This window comes from Panthera pardus, unplaced genomic scaffold, assembly GCF_024362965.1.
Source record: "Panthera pardus isolate Hobbes unplaced genomic scaffold, ASM2436296v1 HiC_scaffold_22, whole genome shotgun sequence".
Classification (NCBI taxonomy): domain Eukaryota; kingdom Metazoa; phylum Chordata; class Mammalia; order Carnivora; family Felidae; genus Panthera; species Panthera pardus.
The window spans coordinates 61865119-61885216 of NW_026526788.1; the positions used below are offsets into that span (position 1 = coordinate 61865119).

The 20098-nt window shown below is 40.5% G+C and overlaps 1 protein-coding gene across 1 annotated transcript in view; it reads left to right on the plus strand.

Moving 5' to 3' along the window:
* Positions 1–20098, plus strand: part of CFAP58 (cilia and flagella associated protein 58) — a 105934-nt gene that overhangs the window by 42878 nt on the left and 42958 nt on the right. The window contains exons 12-15 of the mRNA XM_019459373.2: positions 5123–5263; positions 6527–6750; positions 9461–9572; positions 11806–11910. Coding sequence (XP_019314918.2) covers positions 5123–5263; positions 6527–6750; positions 9461–9572; positions 11806–11910 — 582 coding nt within the window. The remainder of the gene's footprint in view (positions 1–5122; positions 5264–6526; positions 6751–9460; positions 9573–11805; positions 11911–20098) is intronic.

A 20098-nucleotide genomic window follows, 5' to 3' on the forward strand; every position in this document is an offset into this window, starting at 1 on the left:
CTAAATTCTACTCCTGAAACCAATACTATACTATAAGTTAACTAACTTGAATCCAAATAAATAATAAATTACTTAAAAAAATTATAACAAATCTGCATTTAAATGCATTTCCATATAAAGAAATATAAATATATATTTTTAAATTGGAAAATATCCTTCATCTTTGCCCCTGTTCTCCTTGTTCGAAGGAATAGTTTTGTAGATGGTAGCTTGTTTCACCCTGGAGCCTGTAGTGGGACGGGTTTATTAATCATTGAATGAATCGGAAGAATCTTTTTATAAACAGTGCTTCACCCATCGGCCTCATGGACCCATGTTAGCAAGGCTTCAGTGTAGCTCTATTTGGTACATCATGACATTGATCCTCATCTCTTACTAGTTAGTATTCCCAACTAGTGCTCTTTTCAAAAGATTATGACCCTATGAGTGGGGTCCAAGGTGGAGCTAAACTGCCTTCTATAAAATTCTGCTTTAGATAAAGCAATGTCCTATGCAAGAGATCAATTGTTCCTAATTCCCTAGAGTTTGACTTGGTTATTATTTGTTTCAATTATGCCCTCCATCATCATACATGTACAGCTCCAAAGAAGCGTCATAATAAAATGAAGGGCAATAGAGCTGGTATTTGGTCCTGTACCAGCACAGCTGGCAGCTGGTGAACATGAAAGGTGATTAAAGGGCTTCTACCCTAGAGAGTCTGCTCTAAACGGGGAATCCTAGGTCTGGATAGCTTTGGACTGTTGATTATAGAAAGGTGATTGATTGCTTTGGACTTCCTATGAAACCAGGGTGACTTTTTTTCCCTGGCATTTGCCATTGAGGCAAGAATGAGGAACAGAAAAAGGATGTCTGCTTAATCTATTATTTGAGGTTATCCAATGGTGCTTCGGCTGGATAATTTTGGCCTACCATTAGGCCTGCTTGACATTCTTTAGAAAAACATGACAGCTCAAATATGGAGTTTCAGCCTCTTGCCTTTGTAGCCTCATATTTGAATCACGTTTCACACAGGTCTCTAGATTTCATGCATCTGAAGTTCGCAAACCAAAATCCTGGAGGGAAGGGCAGATTTTCTAGTACCTTTGCTCCAAGAGACATTTAGCCTATTATTGTTGGGCTCTACAAAGCTTCGTGGGCACCTAATTCCTCCTGGAAGGGCAAGCCCCAGCCTGTGTTTTAGACCGTGATACGCCTTTTGACAGGACAACCCAATTTACTACTTCTCCAAGATGACAAAGAGTTGTCCATAATGGAGCACCCTTGTCCCCGTTCATCCCCCCTCAAAAGAAACATCTTGCTCCTTCCATATTTCTTTTCCTTTTTCAGTTGCTCCCAGGCCTTACTGACTTCTCAGGATTCTAGACATTGTCAGCACATTATGGTTATGACAGAATGTCAATAGTCCTCTGAGACATTGCTGCATGTGCGTTCATCTGCCCATTCTGTCCCAGTCTTGTTTCATCAGTGCTGACGGAGCCATCTCATTTGGAGTGTCCTAACAAGCCCCTGATTCTGCCTCGTCACCTTCAAATCATCCCACATCAGTCTGACAGCACTTTGATTCCTGGTGAATAATTCAGCAGCAGATTCTTTATGTCCAGAGCCCAGCATCACATTAGCAACTGGCTTCAGGGCACCTTATCCTTTTACTTAGTGGACTTTCTAGGGTGACCTGGATGGGAGCTGCCACATAGACAGAGAGGGGGAAGGAAAGAAAGCCTAATTATTCTCACGACTAGAAAACTTTAGGTGGTCCTATTAGTCTTAGATGTAAACAGATGATTTCTGTGAAACCCAGTGAATGTTGGGATCATGTACTAATGGGTGAAACACCTGTGAGTATGGTTCTTGAGATATGATTTATACCTGCAGCCAAATTGGATGATATCTATTCCGTAAACACCTATCACAAAACCGTATGATTGTGGAGGCAGTGACTAAAGGGTGTGTCCCGTCATTGCATTACAATTACAACTTCATACCACTGGTAACACTTTCAGAGACGTGGATACCTCAGGTCCCACCTAGAACATTGCTTGATGGGCTTTTGGGAGCCCAGCAATTGTTACCATCTTTCCTGGGTGAGACAGCTCAGATTTATAGCTGCTAAATGCATTAGGCTCAAGGTGTTTTGTTGATGTTAACATTTGCTGCCATAGTCTAATGCCACATCTTGTTTACAGCCCATAAATTTATGACATAAGGAGACCACTCAGAATTTTGATATATTATGGGGGAAAAAAACACACAGTAATGCCAAACGCGTGAACGGTTTTACATTTCAGACAGATACTTTTACACACCGTTGATTGCATTTTAATATAACAGGGGTTTCATTCTGTTCTGCTGATGGATTCCGATCAGCTCTTGGCACTTAGGAACAGGGAAGTGAATGTTGCACATCTGGGAAAATAAAAGTTTTATTAAAGAAAACATGAGCCAAACAGGTATTTATGGCTGCCTTCACTGTCACCTTAACTGATTAAAGAAAGAGAGAGGCTGGTTCTTTGCTTTCTTTCCCAACAGGATTGCCAAAGTGGTAAGTATTAGACCAGATCTTTTCTCAATAAGTATTTGCTTTTGCTTATCCCTGTACCAAAAACATATTCGTGAATGAACAAACGAAATGTCATAAAAGAAACCTTTGGTTTCACAGTAGCCGGATGCCTTTAGTTTGTGACATTACACGTCTATTACTAAGTGTGCAGTATCTTCTACTGTTTGGATAAGCTTGAGATATGGAGTTAATGACTCTTAGCCTCCGTGAGTCCAACCTAACTAGAGTTGGGTTGGGTCACAGGCATTTGCAAATATGGGGCTTTCTGTCATCCCAGTGAACTTTCTGGATGGGTGGAGGTGGTGGTGGTGGTGGTGGTGGGGCTCCCAATACTTCCTTGAAGGAAAAATTTATTACTTTCTCACTGTCATTTGCCAGCCAGCAAACCATTGAAAAGTTGGAGCCTTACTATCATCTTGTCATCCCCCTTGCGTTTCCAGGCATGCGTAATAACAGAGCTCTATTCTTACTTGTTACTTTTTGTGCTGAGCCCGTCTGTGATAAAAACCTGTCCTTCCCATGTGGAAGTGGAACCTCTCAAAGACATACTTTTGCTTCCTTTAATATGAATCCCTCTGTGGCTCCCCATTGTAGACTCTGTCCAGTGTGTGGCACACAAAACCTTTCCCAGTCTGGTTCAGCTTTACCTCCTGCTGTTCCCTACCTAACACTAATCCAGCCACACTGGATGTTGGCTGTGTGGTGAACATACCAGGTACTTTACAATTTGCATGCTTGGCTGTTTAATGCCTTCCCCCAACACAAGTCTCTGCATTTAGGAACTTATCTGTCAGTTGCCAAGGCTCCAACTGGTTCTTCCCTCTAACCCCTGGGCAGGCAGGAATTAGAAACTCCCATGTCCCTTTTCACTCAGTAGATAGCATTTGCACATTGTGGTGTGGTTTTATTTGTCATTTCTAACAGATGATGAATCTTTCAAGTTTTATTCTTGTATTTCACTTACAACAATTGGGTGGTGATAGCAGTGGGGGTACAGGGTTTGGAATCAGAAGATCTGGGTTGGAATCCAAACTCTGCTACTTACTAGCTGTGTGACCGTGTGCAAGTTAATTTGCTTTTCTTTGTCTCTTACGGATCACATTTGTTTTTGTTTTTTTTTTTTTAAATTTTTTTTTTTAATGTTTATTTATTTTTGGGACAGAGAGAGACAGAGCATGAACGGGGAGGGGCAGAGAGAGAGGGAGACACAGAATCTGAAACAGGCTCCAGGCTCTGAGCGGTCAGCACAGAGCCCGACGCGGGGCTTGAACTCACGGACCGCGAGATCATGACCTGAGCTGAAGTCAGGCACTTAGCCGACTGAGCCACCCAGGCGCCCCCACATTTGTTTTTTTTTAATGTTTATTTATTTTTGAGACAGAGAGAGACAGAGCATGAACGGGGGAGGGGCAGAGAGAGAGGGAGACACAGAATCGGAAGCAGGCTCCAGGCTCCGAGCCGTCAGCCCAGAGCCCGACGCGGGGCTCGAACTCATGGACCACGAGATCATGACCTGAGCTGAAGTCGGACGCTTAACCAACTGAGCCACTCAGACGCCCTTTTTTATTTTTATTTTTTAACGTTTATTTATTTTTGAGACAGACAGTCTTACGGATCACATTTGTAAACTGGGGATAAGAGTAGCTATGCAAGATGCCTGATATCAAAATGCCTGAGATATTGTAGGTCACAAACATGCTTGTGGAATTGGAGTGAATGTGTCCTTTGATGAGAGGTATTTTCTTTCTGAAACTGACTAGTCCACGGCACCCTGTCTCCATCACTCTTACGATTTCCATGTGACCTCAAGAGCCTCAAGATCTGAGCTCTCCCCGGAAGTCTCCCTGACAACCATAGTCCTCTAACCTCCTATAACATCCATTCACTGTGTGCTAATAAAGATACTGAAAAATCGCTGCCTGGACTTGTTAATGTTCATATAATACTTGTAGATCTTATCTTCTCATCTAGCTTGGAAGCATCTTAGGGATAGGATCTATGTATCTTTTTGCACCATGACATCTCTTCTGTTCCATCAAGACATTTTATAAGACAGACACTTGGTTGTTATCTTTGTTAATTTAATTTTTGTTTGCAGTAGGCTTTATCTTTACAGTTGATATGCCCGTGGTGTTAGGACCATTACAGGAGCTGATGCATGCAAAGACCCTCCCTCACCCCTCCGTACCCCTACATCCTCCTCTGCACTATTCTTTGTGAATTCTCACCTTGTTTAGCTGGTGAGAGAAGTGCTGCTGAATACCAATGAAGCCTCTGCTACACATATATAGAAAAATGATGGAAATCCCTCAAGGGCACAACTCATAGAATAAACATGACCACTGTAATGTTCACTGCTGTTTCTTTACAGGCCTGTGTGTGTGTGTGTGTGTGTGTGTGTGTGTGTGTGAAGCTTGTTTTGGTTGTGAGAGTGATCAGGCCATATTAAGCGAAACATCAGAGGAAAGTATAAGAAGAACAACTCTACATCTGATCCTGGGCCCTGCAGTCCAGGCTGGTATTGCCACAGAGTGAACTTTGTCTGTACCTTTCGCTCTTTGTCAGGCCGAGCTGCAGAAGCTCAGACAACAAGCTCTGGAGACCAAGCACTTCATTGAAAAGCAGGAAGTGGAGGAGAGAAAGCTCCTGCGGATCATCGCTGAGGCCGATGGGGAGAGGCTGAGACAGAAGAAGGAATTAGACCAGGTAGGAACATCTCCTCACCAGACCTCATCAGCAAGCACAACTGTGTGATTCAGCTTTTCATGAATCCTCATTCTTTATGCTCTTACATTCTATTTATTGGAAGAACAGCAGCAGCAGAAGATCCGTCTTCTGTTGATTAATTATGAAATATTTGTTCATTATTCAAGTCATATTTATGAGCATTTACTGTCCTCCAGGCACTGGGGATACACTGACCAACAAGAAAATAAGGTCCTTATTCTCAGGGAGCTTACATTCTAGTATAATATAAATGCTCACATATAATTGTAATTAAAAATGGCATAATTCCAGGGCTAGAAACTCAAATGCATAATTAGGGGGTTAGAAACTTACATACTGTCAGGGGCACCTGGGTGGCTTTGTCAGTTAACCATCTGACTCTTGATTTTGACTTGGTCATGATCACACAGTTTGTGAGATAGGGCCCTGGGTTGGGCTTTGCACTGACAACTCAGAGAAGTCTGCTTGGGATTCTCTCTCTGCCTCTCTGTCTCTGCCCCTCCCCAACTTGTTCTTTCTCTCTCTCAAAATAAATAGTAAAAAAAAAAAAAAAAAAAAAAAAAAAGAAAGAAACTTAAATAAGCTTTCAGAAATTTGGGAGAGTGAAAAAAAGAGAAGTTGACCGGTGTAAGACAGTAAGGAGTGGTGGAAACTGGTAAGAGCTCGCCCATCATAAAGTCATTCAAATTTTAACATTTATAGGGGTTCCTGGGTGGCTCAGTCAGTTAAGCATCTGACTCTTGATTTTGGCTCAGGTATTGATCTCATGGTTTGTGAGTTTGAGCCCTGAGTTGGGCTCTTCACTGACAATGCAGAGCCTGTTTGGGATTCTCTTTATCCCTCTCTTTCTGCCCCTCCCCCATTCATGTGCACACACGCGCGTGTTTTTTCTCTCTCTCTCTTTCTCTCTCTCTCTCTCTCTGTCAAAATAAACAAATACACTTAAAAATTTAATATTTATAAAATAATGGGTTGGGAAAAAACCAAACTGATGGACCAAGAATTAATTGGATGATGATGATGATTGATGATTTGTTGTACCCTTTCTCTTTCCAAAGGGACTGCAAATGCATGGAAGGAGCCCAGTGTTGACTGTCTAGCAGGGTCTTTCCAGTGCCCTGCCCACTGGGTACCTAGCATACAGGGGCATTTGAGACATCTTTGACAGAATGAAAGAGGCTGCCATAATGTAAAGTGAGACTTTTTGTTCCCTGACAGCCATGCCTTTCCTGATTTTTCTAGGTCATCAGCGAGAGAGATATTCTCGGGTCTCAGCTTGTCCGGCGCAATGACGAATTGGCTTTGCTCTATGAGAAGATCAAGATCCAACAGTCCGTGCTGAATAAAGGCGAGAGCCAGTACAACCAGAAGGTGGAGGACATGAGAATTCTCAAACTTGAGGTTAAGAAACTTCGCCGGGAAAAGGGGATTCTTGCCAGGAGTGTGGCAAATGTTGATGAACTCAGGTAATAGAAGACCTTTCAGAGCTGAGGGCACAGTAGCCTGAGGGGAGCTCCTGAAATGACCTTATGTTCATGCTTGTGTGTCATGGAAAGTCTTTCTCAAGTTGTACAAAATAATTTTTTATATGATGACATTATTAACGAATAATGAGAACAGCTTTTCCGTAATTCAGAATCTATGTTGTGCCCATTCTATGTCACAAAAGAATGGACTCATTTCCTCTCAGGGAAATATAAGTGAGGGCAAAAAGATTTTTTTAGAAATGTATTCTGGATTTAAAAAAAAGGAATTTGAAAACAGACCACAGACAAACTAGTTACAATGCAGAAAATAATTTCCCCCAATGAGCTGTTTAGACTTCCTTTAAGAAGGCAGTGTGCAAGCAATGGATCAGCAACATTTACATTCGGTCCTGGGAACATTTGCACATCTTTTTTCTTGGAATTATATACAGAATGAAAAGAAGAGAAAAATGTAATTTTATCACGATTTGAAAAACTCTGTTTCCTTAGAAGGCAGCCAAATTTTATGTCTCACTCTTGATTTATCTTCCGCAGCTTTTACTTTAGCTTAGTGTGCCTTCTTCTTGCCTTAAATCTTACATTATACAAGATCTACTTCCCCTTTGGGAAAACATCACCATGTTTTATATAGGCAATTGCAGGAAACCAAATAAGAGGACTGGTGTTGTTTCAGTAGCTACCCTTATTCCCCCCAGACTTGTAGATGAACAGTATCCTTGACCACCTTGGGACAAGGACACGGTTTGCATCTGCTTCTTAAATGAATTAAGTTAGAAGATAGTTTTGATATTTAGATGCAGTGAGTATATTCAGGAATAGCAAGAGAAGTTGCCACTATCCAGGATGGATCAATACTTTTTATTTTTTATTTTTTAGAGTCGCTCGTATTTCAGGTGATGAAAGTAGCGCAAATTCATTGTAGAAAATGTGGGAAATGAAGCAAAAATATAAAGAAGGGATTAGAAAATCACTCATAAGTTTACTAACCAGAGATACCAACCATTGACATTTCGAAGACAAATGGATTCGTTCTAAGTAGCTATTGAATGATCTCAAAGATCATCACTAAACTTGCCAGCCATGAGTTATTTTTGTTATATACACAAAGGACCAAATTCTACCCATTCCTTGTCAGTATGACTGGTTTGTTGGTAATAGATTTTATTTTTCTTTTCAATGGGAGGACAACTTGGGAAAGATATTGGAGGCAAGCAGGCATGAATTCCAATCTCAGACTTGCCACCCACAAGCTGTGTGACCTTGGGCAAATCATTACACTTCTCTGAGCTTTAGGCTTGTAGTTAAAATTAAACACGGAAACAAACACAATGTGCCTAGCGCAGGGTCTAGTACAAAATAAGCTGTCAGTGACAGTAGCTAATACTCCTGCCCTCCTGTCTGACGGCGCTCTAGATAATCGAAGTGTTAAAAATATGCTTTTAATTCTAAGCAGCTTGTTCTGAGCTCCCTGTTGAGTGAACATCGTGCAGTTAATTCTAATGGTTTGTCTTGCTAATGAGGGGAAGTTGTATTATTGGTTTAAATGAAGCAATTAAGTAAAAGAGATGGCTTGGTATTAGTAATCTGCACACCCACAGCAGACGAGGACAGATAATAATATCCTTGTTGCCCGTATCAGTGTGAGTGTTTGCTTCTTCTCTGCCCCCCAGCAAAGCGTCTTGTTCAATAGGGTGGCAGCCAGCTCACAGGGTACTGCGAATGGCTATCACACAGTACCTATTAGCTGGAGATTTCTGCAGTTTGGAGAAGTAGGTTTGAGCCAGAGCTAGCTCTTCAGGACCGTTGCAGCCATCTGTGTAGTTGTGGAACATGAAATAAAATATCACTCCCAACTCGGTGTTTCTCAATCCTGGCTGTACCTTAGAATTACCAGGAGGACTTTAAAACCTATGAAACCTGGGGCGCCTGGGTGGCTCAGTGGGTTAAGCGTCTGGCTGGCTCAGGCCATGATCTCATGGTTCGTAGGTTCGAGCCCCGCGTCGGACTCTGTGTTGCCAGCTTGGAGCCTGCTTTGGATTCTGTGTCTCTCTCTCTCTCTCTATGCCCCTCCCCTGCTTGCACTCTGTCTCTGTCTCTCAAAAATAAATAAACACTAAAAAAATTAAAAAAAACACAACAACAACTATGAAACCCAAGTAACATGCTAGATGAATTAAGGCAGAATTCCTGTGGGATTTGGTCTAGGCAAAGGTAGGTTGTAAGGCTCCCCCAGGTGATTCCAGGGTGCAGTTGGGTACAATGCACCGCCCTGATTGGTGTCAGGTTAACACCGGAGCCTCAGTGTCTTGCAGTCAGGTGCTGTATTTTGAAGCAGAACATAAAAGATATATTGTTCTTTATATGGAGATATTTAGAAGCATTGAAAGGTATATTAAAATTCTCATAATTTACTTCCTCCCTGTTCTTTCCATTCACTTCTAAATTCCTTGGGTATTCAGAATCATGATTCTGAAGCTCTGGTCCTTTCATTAAAGAAAAAGCTGGAGTCTGCTCTCTGTAGGGATTGGTAACATCTGTGTCTGGCTCAGATTGGGGGCTGGTCTTGGTTCACAGAAGTCTCCCTCATTCCAACTTTTTATGTAAGACGTAGTGTGTAGATAGCCACATAAAGACATGATTTTCAAATGGGAGGAGAATTTCTCTGCAAAAGAAAGTTCATCTTTTTCAGGCAGGAGTTTTTTCACATGCAAAGAGAATTCTTGAAGGAGAGGACGCGATGCCGAGCCCTGGAGGAGGAACTGGAGAACCCCATGAACGTGCACAGATGGAGGAAGCTTCAGGTAACACCTGGCAGAGCTTTCCTCTCTTCCCCGAATCTCTTCTTCTGCCCTGCAAGGTGTCCTAGCTAAAGCACAGTATGAAGCTTGGTTTTATTTAATCCTATGCAAATTGTTACCTAACATGTAAGGCTGGATCGAATGTCAGTTGGGTTGTTCCAAACCCAGATAGTTTACTTGGGTTTTGTTTAACAAGTCTTGGAATAGGGGGTCTGTGTGGCTCAGTTGAACACTCAGCTCTTGATCCTGGGGTCGTGGAATCTAGTGTTGTGTCAGCCTCCGCACTGAACATGGAGTCTGCTTAAGATTCTCTCTCTCCCCTTCTCCCTCTTTCCCTGACCCTATCTCAAAAAAAAAAAAAAAAAAAAAAAGTCTTGGACAAAATCCCTTCTGTTTCAAGAAAACCCAGGGAAAGATGTGAACTTGCCTCACCAATTGACATTTTTCTTGTTAAAGTAGTTTTGGTCAACCAGTTATCCTGAGGCTGCCTGTCTTGGATTGGTAATTGCCTTTAGCTATATTGGCCACAAGCGTCTATGCTGTCTTTCAGTTGGTCTTTGCATTCTTTGATTTCCTGCAGGAAATAAGGCCCCCTTTTTTTTTTTTTTTTTTTTTTTGAAGGACTAGCATTGTGTTAGCCAAACCCTTTCTCTTAGGATCTGGGGACATAGCTGAAGTCTCACTGTCAGGTGACGAATAACAAACCTCATATTTTATTTTATGATTTCCTGATAGATGTTCCCACCAGCCTTGCAGATAACAGTTAAAGACAAGCTCTGCTTTATTCAAGGAAAAGACGGCCATCTCTTATGGTTGTACCCAGCCACGTGGGTGCCAGGAGGGGCTTGGGCTACACGAACAATTAGGGTTTGGGAAGGATACCAGTACACGATGTAAGAAAGAGCAATCAGCCAAGTCAGTTTTTGGTTTTCATTTCTATTTTTTTTCCTTTTAATGAAGAAACCATTAAAGATAATGCATTATAAATTGTTAGGTAAACATGAGGCCTGAATTTTAACAACATCTAGTCTTGCCAGATGAATGTGTGCCAAATCTAGTCCCAGTTTGTGGATATCAGTTGGCACTGCTTAGTATTTCTTAAGCAAAGTCAAAGTCAGTGAAATGTTTTCTCCCCACCTCTTCTCGACCCTCATTTATTCCTCTTTAAATGCCAAGAGTGGTGTCATTTACTAAACTAACAATAATATGGATGTGTCTGGGGAAGTAGAGCTAAAGACTTAAAATTCATTTACTGTCACATTAGTTTATTCCATGTGTTTTCAAGCAGATCTTTAAAGTTTCCAATTCCATGTCAATTTCTATTTAAAAATTAGAAAATATTGGGGAGGCAGATGAAAATATTTAGCTGCTAGATTAATTCAAAATGTCAGTACAGTTGAAAGCAGAGCTTTGGCTCAAAGTCGAGAAGACAGATTATCAATTTATAATCGTAGAGTTTGTTCGAATTTGTACAATTCAAAGGTGCATCAAACCTTTACGGATTGATAACCCTATTTGAGAGCTAAATGCCCTGGTCGCGTTTTGCTGCCAATGATTAGCAGAAGTCTATGTCCTAGAAACCTTCCCCATCTTAGGCTATAATGAATCTTCTTGTTGGCAATTACCAAAGGAGAATCCTGAATTTGAATACATTAGGGAACCCTGTCTCATTCATTTGGAAACAGAGGGCATAGGAAGAAAAGCCTCAGAACATAGTAATGAAGAACCACAGGCTTTAGAGCCAGGCATGTCTGGGCTTGAATCCAGCTCTGACCCTCACCGGTATGGGTAAATGACTTAATCCTCTGAGCCTCAGTTCCCTTATCTGTAAAAGGGGAAGACTAATACTGTCTCTTAGGACTGTCATGTGCCTAAAATTTGATACTGTACAAAAAGCACTTAGCATGGTGTCTGGATGGTGGCAAAGAATCAGGTAAAATGCACGGTAGCTATCATTATTGTTATTATTAGTATTATCCCACTGGTGGAATAAACATATTTGCTGTCCACTTGTTGGCTAACTAGAGCCAGTAGATAAGACATTAGCCAAGCTTCAATCTTCTTTGATGGCCGTTGCCATCTGTTATGCTTTCTTAGTTTTTTGGTTCTAATTCTCTCTGAGTTGGGTCTGCAGGTTTGCAATAAATTTTAACAAAACAATAATTATTTTACACAGGGACCTCAGTGCTTTGAACTAATGATAGCTCAGCTGCTTTATTTTGTTCCCTTTGAACAGGCCAGTGACCCCAGTACCTATGAGCTGATACAGAAAATTCATACCCTGCAGAAGCGTCTCATCAGCAAGACAGAAGAGGTGGTTGAAAAAGAGCTGCTCCTGCAGGTAGTACTTTCGTTTTCTGTACTCACTGAGCAAGCATGTTTTCTGGGCATCGCCATCTCCAGGACTGTTTTTCGAATTGGCTAGTTGGCAGCATCGCATGCCCCATTTTTAACTGTAGATGGCAACAGTGACTCACACACAGAGAACAAACAACATGATTAATTGCTCTTTTATGCTGCCATCACTGATATTTCAAGAATTCTGGAAAATTAAGTTGGGTAATGTGAGCTTTTATCCCTCACTTCTCTACAGTTTTATTTGTCAGATTCTTTTAAATACTTTTCTTTATATCTTCATATAATGGAAAATGCTATGATTTTGATTTTGAAAATAAGCTTTCACATAGAGCGCAGATGATCTGTCCTCTTGAAGATTTGTGAGATGCACTGGAAGGAAAGACTTCTTTTTGTGAATTGTATGCAATCAGTTATTCTGGAGCAATCAGGAATGGTAGCATCCTTTCAGGCCTGTGTCTTTGCGAGAATAAGCCGTCACCACCATTATCACCACCATGCCAAATACCGTGCGGGTGGCTTTCCCTACTGGTCTCGGTTCCTTTTCACAGTTTGGGGGCGTGGGAGTGGGTCTTATCACCCCCAGTCAGCAGATGAGGAAGCCGGGATCCCAGAATTCAGTGTGGACAAGAATGTTAGCTCTGGTGTTTGGTGGACTGAGTTGAATCCTGTCTTTGCCAATTTGCAGCTGCATGAGGGTAACCTCTCTGCACCTGGGATTCTTAACCCGTATTATGGGACAATAACAGAACCTGTGGAAAGGGACGTTGTGAAGATGGAAAGAGCTTAGTATTCTGCTTGGCACATAATGTCTAATGGACGTTGGCAATTATTCTTATTATTTCTAATTCCAAAGCCTGTAATCTTAACTGCTGGGTTACCATTAGTAAGAGCAGGAACTTCTGTACGTGAGCAAGGGGTGTTTCCCCTTCTCTTTTACACTTTACCTTAAAAAAGACATTTTCCCTGAAGTTGGGTATATGGTAAGTAGCTTTCCAGAACATAGCTATGCTGAGTGGCCCATGGGAGACAGTCCTCTTTCTTATAGATGAGACTTTGGAGTCAGAAAGATCTGGTCTTGAATCAGCTCCAGTGCTTTGTATCACATGACTCGGGAGACTTACATAAATTCTCCAAACCTCAGTTTCTCCATCTGTTAAATGGGGACAATAATACTGAATTTCATTATGGGAGGAAGATACTCTCATTAGAGTATACAACTTAGAAATCCTGTTGTGAGGGTAACCACTTAGTGCATGGGCACTGGGGTCTGGCAGGCAGTCCGGGCTCTAAGCTGTGACTCCACAAATGAAGCCACAGTCCCGTCCCAAGGCCACACAACTGGGAAGTGGCAAAGTGGGGACTCAAACTAGACAGTCACCTCCAGAGCCCACACTTTCTACCACTGCATTACTTTGCCTCTCTTATTACTGCCTTGTTGGTTTTAAAAAGATTTTGTGTTTGCCAAACCTCTGTGTTGTAAGCTTGTTTCGTATTTCATTGACTGCTCTAATTTTATTATTTCTTTCCTTCTATGGGCTTTGGATTTATTCTGTTCTTTTTCTACCTTCTGAAGACTGATGCTCAGCTCACTAATGTTAAATCTACTTTTCTATTAGAAGCATTTACAGCTATAATACGTCTTCTAAATGATTTCTTGAGTTCCTCCCCACAGGTTTTGAGATACAGCATTTTCATTTTCATTTAGTTCTAAATATTTTCTGTTTTCAGAATTATTTCAGAATTATTTCTCCTTCGAGAGTAGTCTTAAAAAGTAGACACTATTCCTCCTGTGGTAATGAAAAGTACAACTTTAAATTTCCAGATATACATACAGTTAAGTTATCTTTTAGTTACTGATTTCTCACTTTTTTTGCATTGTGGTCTGTATTCTTTTTTTTTTTTTAATTTTTTTTTAACGTTTATTTATTTTTGAGACAGAGAGAGACAGAGCATGAATGGGGGGAGGGTCACAGAGAGAGGGAGACACAGAATCTGAAACAGGCTCCAGGCTCTGAGCGGTCAGCACAGAGCCCGACGCAGGGCTCGAACCCATGGACCGTGAGATCATGACCTGAGCCGAAGTCGGACGCTTAACCGACTGAGCCACCCAGGCGCCCCTGTGGTCTGTATTCTACTGATTCTTTGGAATTTGTTGAAACTTGCTTTTGTGACCAGCTAAGGTGGTCAGTTTTTGTAACTGAAGCCTGTGTGCTTAAAAGAGTGATGTACTCTCTAAAGGTTCAAGATTCAGGAGTCTCTATGATGTTTATCAGATCAGCCTTCTTTTTATTTTTTTTATTTTTTAAATGTTTATTTATTTATTTTTGAGAGAGAGAGACAGAGCACAAGCAGGGGAGAAGCAGAGAGAGAGGGAGACACAGAATCCCAAACAGGCTCCAGGCTCCGAGCTGTCAGCAGAGAGCCTGACACGGGGCTCGAACTCACAAACTGTGAGATCATGACCTGAGCTGAAGCTGGATGCTCAACCAACTGAGCCACCCAGGCTCCCCAGATCAGCCTTCTTAATTGCATTGTCCAGATCTGTATCTTTCCTAATTTTTTTTGTCTGCATAATCAATGAAAGAAAGTTTAGAGATTTGTCTATTTCTCACTTTTTTCCTTTGCTTTAAGTATATTTTACATTACGTTCATAAGTTGAGTAAAAGGTTGCAATTGTTATTGCTCCCTGGTGAATTGTTCCTTTAATATTGTGCAAGAACCTTCCTCAATCCTTAGTACTTTTACTTAAAGAATTGTCTGATATTAATTTAGCTCTACCTGGGGTGTTTGTGCATACGGTCTCTATACTTTTAAACTTTTGGTGTCTTTATATTTTAGGTGAGTCTCTTGTAATTAAAAAAATTTTTTTTAAATGTTTATGTATTTTTGAGAGAGAGAGAGCGCAAGAGAGCGAGTGGGAGCAGAGGAGGGGCAGAGAGAGAGGGAGACAAAGAATCTGAAGCAGGCTCCAGGCTCTGAACTGTTAGCACAGAGCCTGATGTGAGGCTTGAACCCATAAACTGTGAAATCATGACCTAAGCTGAAATCCCACGCTTAACTGACTGAGCTACCCAGGGGCCCCTCTTATAATTAAAAAAATTGAATCTGATATACAGTAAAACCTTGGAGCATAATTCGTTCTGGAAACATGCTTATAACCCAAAGCACTCGTATATCAAAGCAAATTTCCCCATAAGAAATAATGGAAACACAGATGATACATTTTACAACCCAAAAATATTCATATAAAAATGATTATAATACTGTAATATAATATAAAATAATAATGAAAATACATAATATAAAGAAAAACAAATTAACCCACACTTAACTTTGAAAGCCTTTGTGGCTGGTGTGAGGGAAACAAGAGAGAGGAGGGTTATTGGGTAGGACAACTTTCACTATCACTAACGGAATCACTGTTGGCTCAATGAAATCTTTTTCTGTATGGGGGCCATCGTATACACACTTACACGAATGTCAACAATAGTACAGTATTAATAAACTCGTCATATACTGTATTTAACGTAACTGGCAATAAGGCAGCAGAGGAAAGGGGCTCTATGTGCTGGAAGCCTGACTTAGAATGAAGAAAACATTCCTAAGCTTACTCTTGGATGGACAAACAAAGGACTGTCCATAGGTGCTTTGAAGTGGCAAAAAATACACTAGTGCCAGTTGTGGGCACCTTCCAATATTTTGAAAAATCACTGATTTTGGAAAAACACCACAGCCTAAGACTGAGCATCTGAGTATGGGAGATGATCACCCACAATCCTGCAGAGAGAGAGAGAGAGAGAGAGAGAGAGAGAGAGAGAGAGAGAGAGAAGAGCCATTGGCTCAGAAGAACCATTGTGATCATGTGACATTCGGTGTCACATACTGCTCACATTGCAAGACATCGCTTGTTTATCAAGTTAAAATTAAAAAGTTTTAAATTTGCGGAATACTAGCAGAACAAGTTACAATCCAAAGTTTTACTATATTTGTCTTTTGATTGGTACATTTAATCCAGATAATTATTGATAATTTTAGGTTTATTTCTACCTACTTATTTTCTATTATTTACCCTGATTATTATTATTATTTTTTTGGTTTGAAAAAGGTCTGTTCCTGCTTTCTATTGGATTGAGTTTTCTTTATCCCCTCTTTTTTCCCTCTGCTGGTTACTTCTCTCTCCTCATTACTCCCTACTCTCCTTTTCCTGGTTTATCTACTTATTTTTTCTGAATTGCTGCCACCACTCAATGTAATCCTCATTTTCTGTTTCATGAATTTCCTCAAAAATTGAGCATGCGTAGTGGACGTCAAATCTAAACTAATCTAAAGTTGATCCATATGCTTATTCCTAACAATACAAGGACTGGGAGTGCTTTAATGCTAAATACTCACTCCAGTTCTGCCAGCATTAGCCAGAATCATGATTTTATAGAGTCAATGAATACTTATTCAGATTTACCAAGGTGTTTACCAGTTTGGTTTTTTTAATTTTTAAAAAGTATTTATTTATTTTGAGAGAGGGGCGGGTGAGGAGGGGCAGAGCGAGAGGAAGCAAGAGAGAATCCCAAGCAGTGCAGAGCCCGATGTGGGGCTTGATCTCATGAACTGTGAAATCATGATCTGAACCAAAATCAAAAATCAGATGCTTAACTGACTGAGTCACCCACCCTTTTAAAAAAAAATTTAAGTAAGCCCTTTGCCCAATACGGGGCTTAGACTCAGGACCCCAAGATTAAGAGCCACATGCCCTACTCACTGAGCCAGTTAGGCACCCCCTGTTCTATTGTTTTCTATTTCTTCATATCCTCAGTTCCTTTCCTCAAGTTTCCATCTCCTTTTGGAGCCTTTCATAGTTATTTCAGTGATACATTTTTCAGAGGTGAACACTCTCCTTTGCTCATCTGAAAATGTTTTTATTTTGGCCATACTTATAACTGATGGAGTCCAAATTCTGTTTTCTGTGTGTACTTTGAAGCTGGACAGCCTTTGTGTTGGTTTCTAGCAATGGCATTGAGAAGTCTGCTATTAGTCTCATTATTCTCAATCCTCTTCAGGCATTTTGTCTTTGCTTCTGTTTGGTTGCTAGTGCTTCCCATTGTCTTTGGTGTCCTGGAGTTTTGCACAATGCATTTGGTATGAATTTGGTTTTGATGACAGTGCTTAGGACTTGCTCTATTTCCTGAATCTGAATCTGTCTTTGAATAGTGTCTCCTTTATCTTCTTTATTCACCCCTTCTGGAACTCTTACCACATATAGGTTGGGTTTTCTCATTCTTTCTTCCTTATCTACTGACCTCTTTGATATTTTTCTTCTCTTTATCTCTTATGTTACTTTTTCTCAGCTTTATCTTATTATGCACTAAGGTGTGCTTCTCTGCTAATAGCCAATTGAACAAGACTTGTTTTCACTAAATTTATTTTTATTTTCTAGAGGTTTTTTTCCCATATGACTGGTCTTTGTTGATAGTGTCTTGATTTTTCTTATGTTTTTTGTTCCTTCCTTTATGTCTTCAAATAATTTAAACATTTATTTTATAGTCTTTATCTGATTGTTCTATAATTTTAAGGCCTTGGAGATCTTTGCTATTGTTTATTATAACTGCTGACTTTAATTCATGATGGATCTTTTTCTCTTTGTGTTGTAATTTTGGATTGTGGACTCATTTTCAGAAAAGCTTTATAGGATTCAGGAATGGTTCAGGTTAAGGGTATGCCCTTTCATTTGTTTCTGCCAGGTACCCTAGAAGTGATGAGTTGCTTAAGATATTTTTTTATGTTAAAATCTCACCTTGGGACTTCCTGGACTATTTGGTTCATGTATATTAGAACCCCAAACTCTTGTGATGGAAGAGCCATGGATATAAGTTCTCGAGACAGCCAACATTTTTTTCCCCACTCAAAGCCCAGGAGAGATTGTTAGGTTTCTTTGTGGTCTTACTGTGCCAGTGGGTGGATTTCTATCTATTGTCTCTTTTCACTGAGGGTGTAATGCTGTTAAGTCCCTAACTTTATGTGGAGATGTCTCAGTACCAGTTACCCACTTCACACAGGCCTAGCACCACATCTTTTATCCTTTTATGGCCATTAAAACCCAAGCCCGTTGTTCAGTGAGTCCAGCCACTTGTCCCACTCAACCCCCAAGAGGTAGCTGCCCTTATATGCAGTTCACCCTCTGAATTTGACACCCGAGGATCAGACTACTTGTAAACTCCATTTGGTGATCGAAAGAATGTGTTGTTTTACTCAGCAGGTCTAATGCTTTGTGGACTTTAGCTTTCAGTCTGCCATATTGTCATAAATAGAAGTTTCTTGTTTTCTCTAATCCCTAGTTTTTTAGCCATAAAATGGGGACTTTTACCCCATTTTATCCCAGTACTTACCCACAGAATTGAATGTGTGAAGTATATAAAAAGATTTGCCAGTATGCTTGGTTATCCTGAACAATGTTCTCATTAACATTATTATTAGTAGTAGTATTAGTACTATTAATATTATTAATCACAAAATAGTTTTTTACAGTTCTCCAAAGTTTAACATCCAGCCTCACTGCTTTTTATTCAGTTCCTCATTTAATCTTTCTTTTGGATGGTTGGGTTGCCCTGTGCCTGCTGCAAGTTTCCTTCTGGGGCTTGCACATCTCCAGACAACATGCTTTATTATCTTGGGGAAGCCCCAGGTGCTCCACCGGATTTGACAGTTGCTCAGTTTCATCTGCTTTATTAAATTATTTGAGAAATTCTCTGCACTTAGAACATTTTACAATTAGAAAGATTTTTGGTTGAATTCTTCTGAGTCTCAGAACATTTGTTAAATGACTATTTAATTTGTTGCATGGTGATGAAGAGACCCCATCATTTACCAGCAGCAGATAAGATAGAAGCCTACTTACCCCCAATAGACTGTGAGTTCTTTGAGGAAAGTCACTTGGTAATTTATCTCTTTAACCCCAATGCCTGATATGGTAGCAGGACACACAGGAAGTGCTCAATAATGACGGACAGGCCTGCTGCCTGGACAAGTCCTACTCAGCCTTTAGGCCTCAACTTAAATGGTGTTTCTTCAGGGGGGGCCCTCTTCCTAGATTATGTCTCCTGGTACAGGTTACCATATTTTGACTTCTCTTTCACGCCCTCATTACATTTGTAATTAACAAAATAATTATAATTTTTTGTTTAATGACTCCTGCTGGACCGTAAGATTCACAAAGGCAGTGCCTGTGTCTGTCTTAACGATCATTTCATTCCTAGTTCCTTGCCCACAGATAAATATTTGTTTAGTGACTGATTAAATGTTGAAAGAATGGTGGTCCTTCAGTAAATGGTATGTCTTGTAGCCATTTAAGTTCTGACTTTGAGCTCTGACAGGTTATAGGAATTATTCTTCTTATTTGCCTTTGCATTTTTGTTACTAACTTCTAACTTTGGAGGATCCTAGTATTTACTCTGGGTTTATGGATCTATACACTTGATGCAAACTGTCAATGTCCTTTCTGTGTGCCAAGGCATGCTGATTCATGGGGTGTGCTCGAAGTTCTCCCCTTGCTCAGGGTTAAGGTGAAAATGGTTCTTGAGCTTGACTTTACAGCTTCAGTGATAAGATGAAGAAGTCTGTATTCTTTCCAGAATTGGAGTCTAAGTTGTGAATGTGAGGAATTTCTTTTCTTTTGCCCACCAGTCTACTCTCCTCTTCAACAAAGCAAGGGTAATGCAAGCATACCTGAGATGTGCCGCCTCCTGGTGGCCTCTTCTTTCTGTTTTTAATGCATTTATTCCTCATTTATTCTGAATCCCTTGTGTTAATGACTTCTTTAAAAAACAAGAAAAGCATCTGGAGGCTTAGGCAGGCATCCATGTTATGAGTAACTGCTATCCATTACCCAAGTATTAGTGCATCATCATCACCACCATCATCATCATCAAGATGGGATTCCAATTAACGGTATACAGCATGACAGCATTACAGTAGGAAGCTCTAACCTCTTGCCAGAGGCACTTAAACACACAAGAAACATACACAGCATTTGGAACTTGTTTTTTCCAAGTGTTTAAAGATCGAGTAGCAAGCTCAAATATACCCACCCTTAGGGCCAGTAACAAGAAAGAGCAAAGTAAAACTGTGTGTCGTGATCAGAAATGGCAACATGAAATGGACAAGGGCCTCAGAATCAGAGG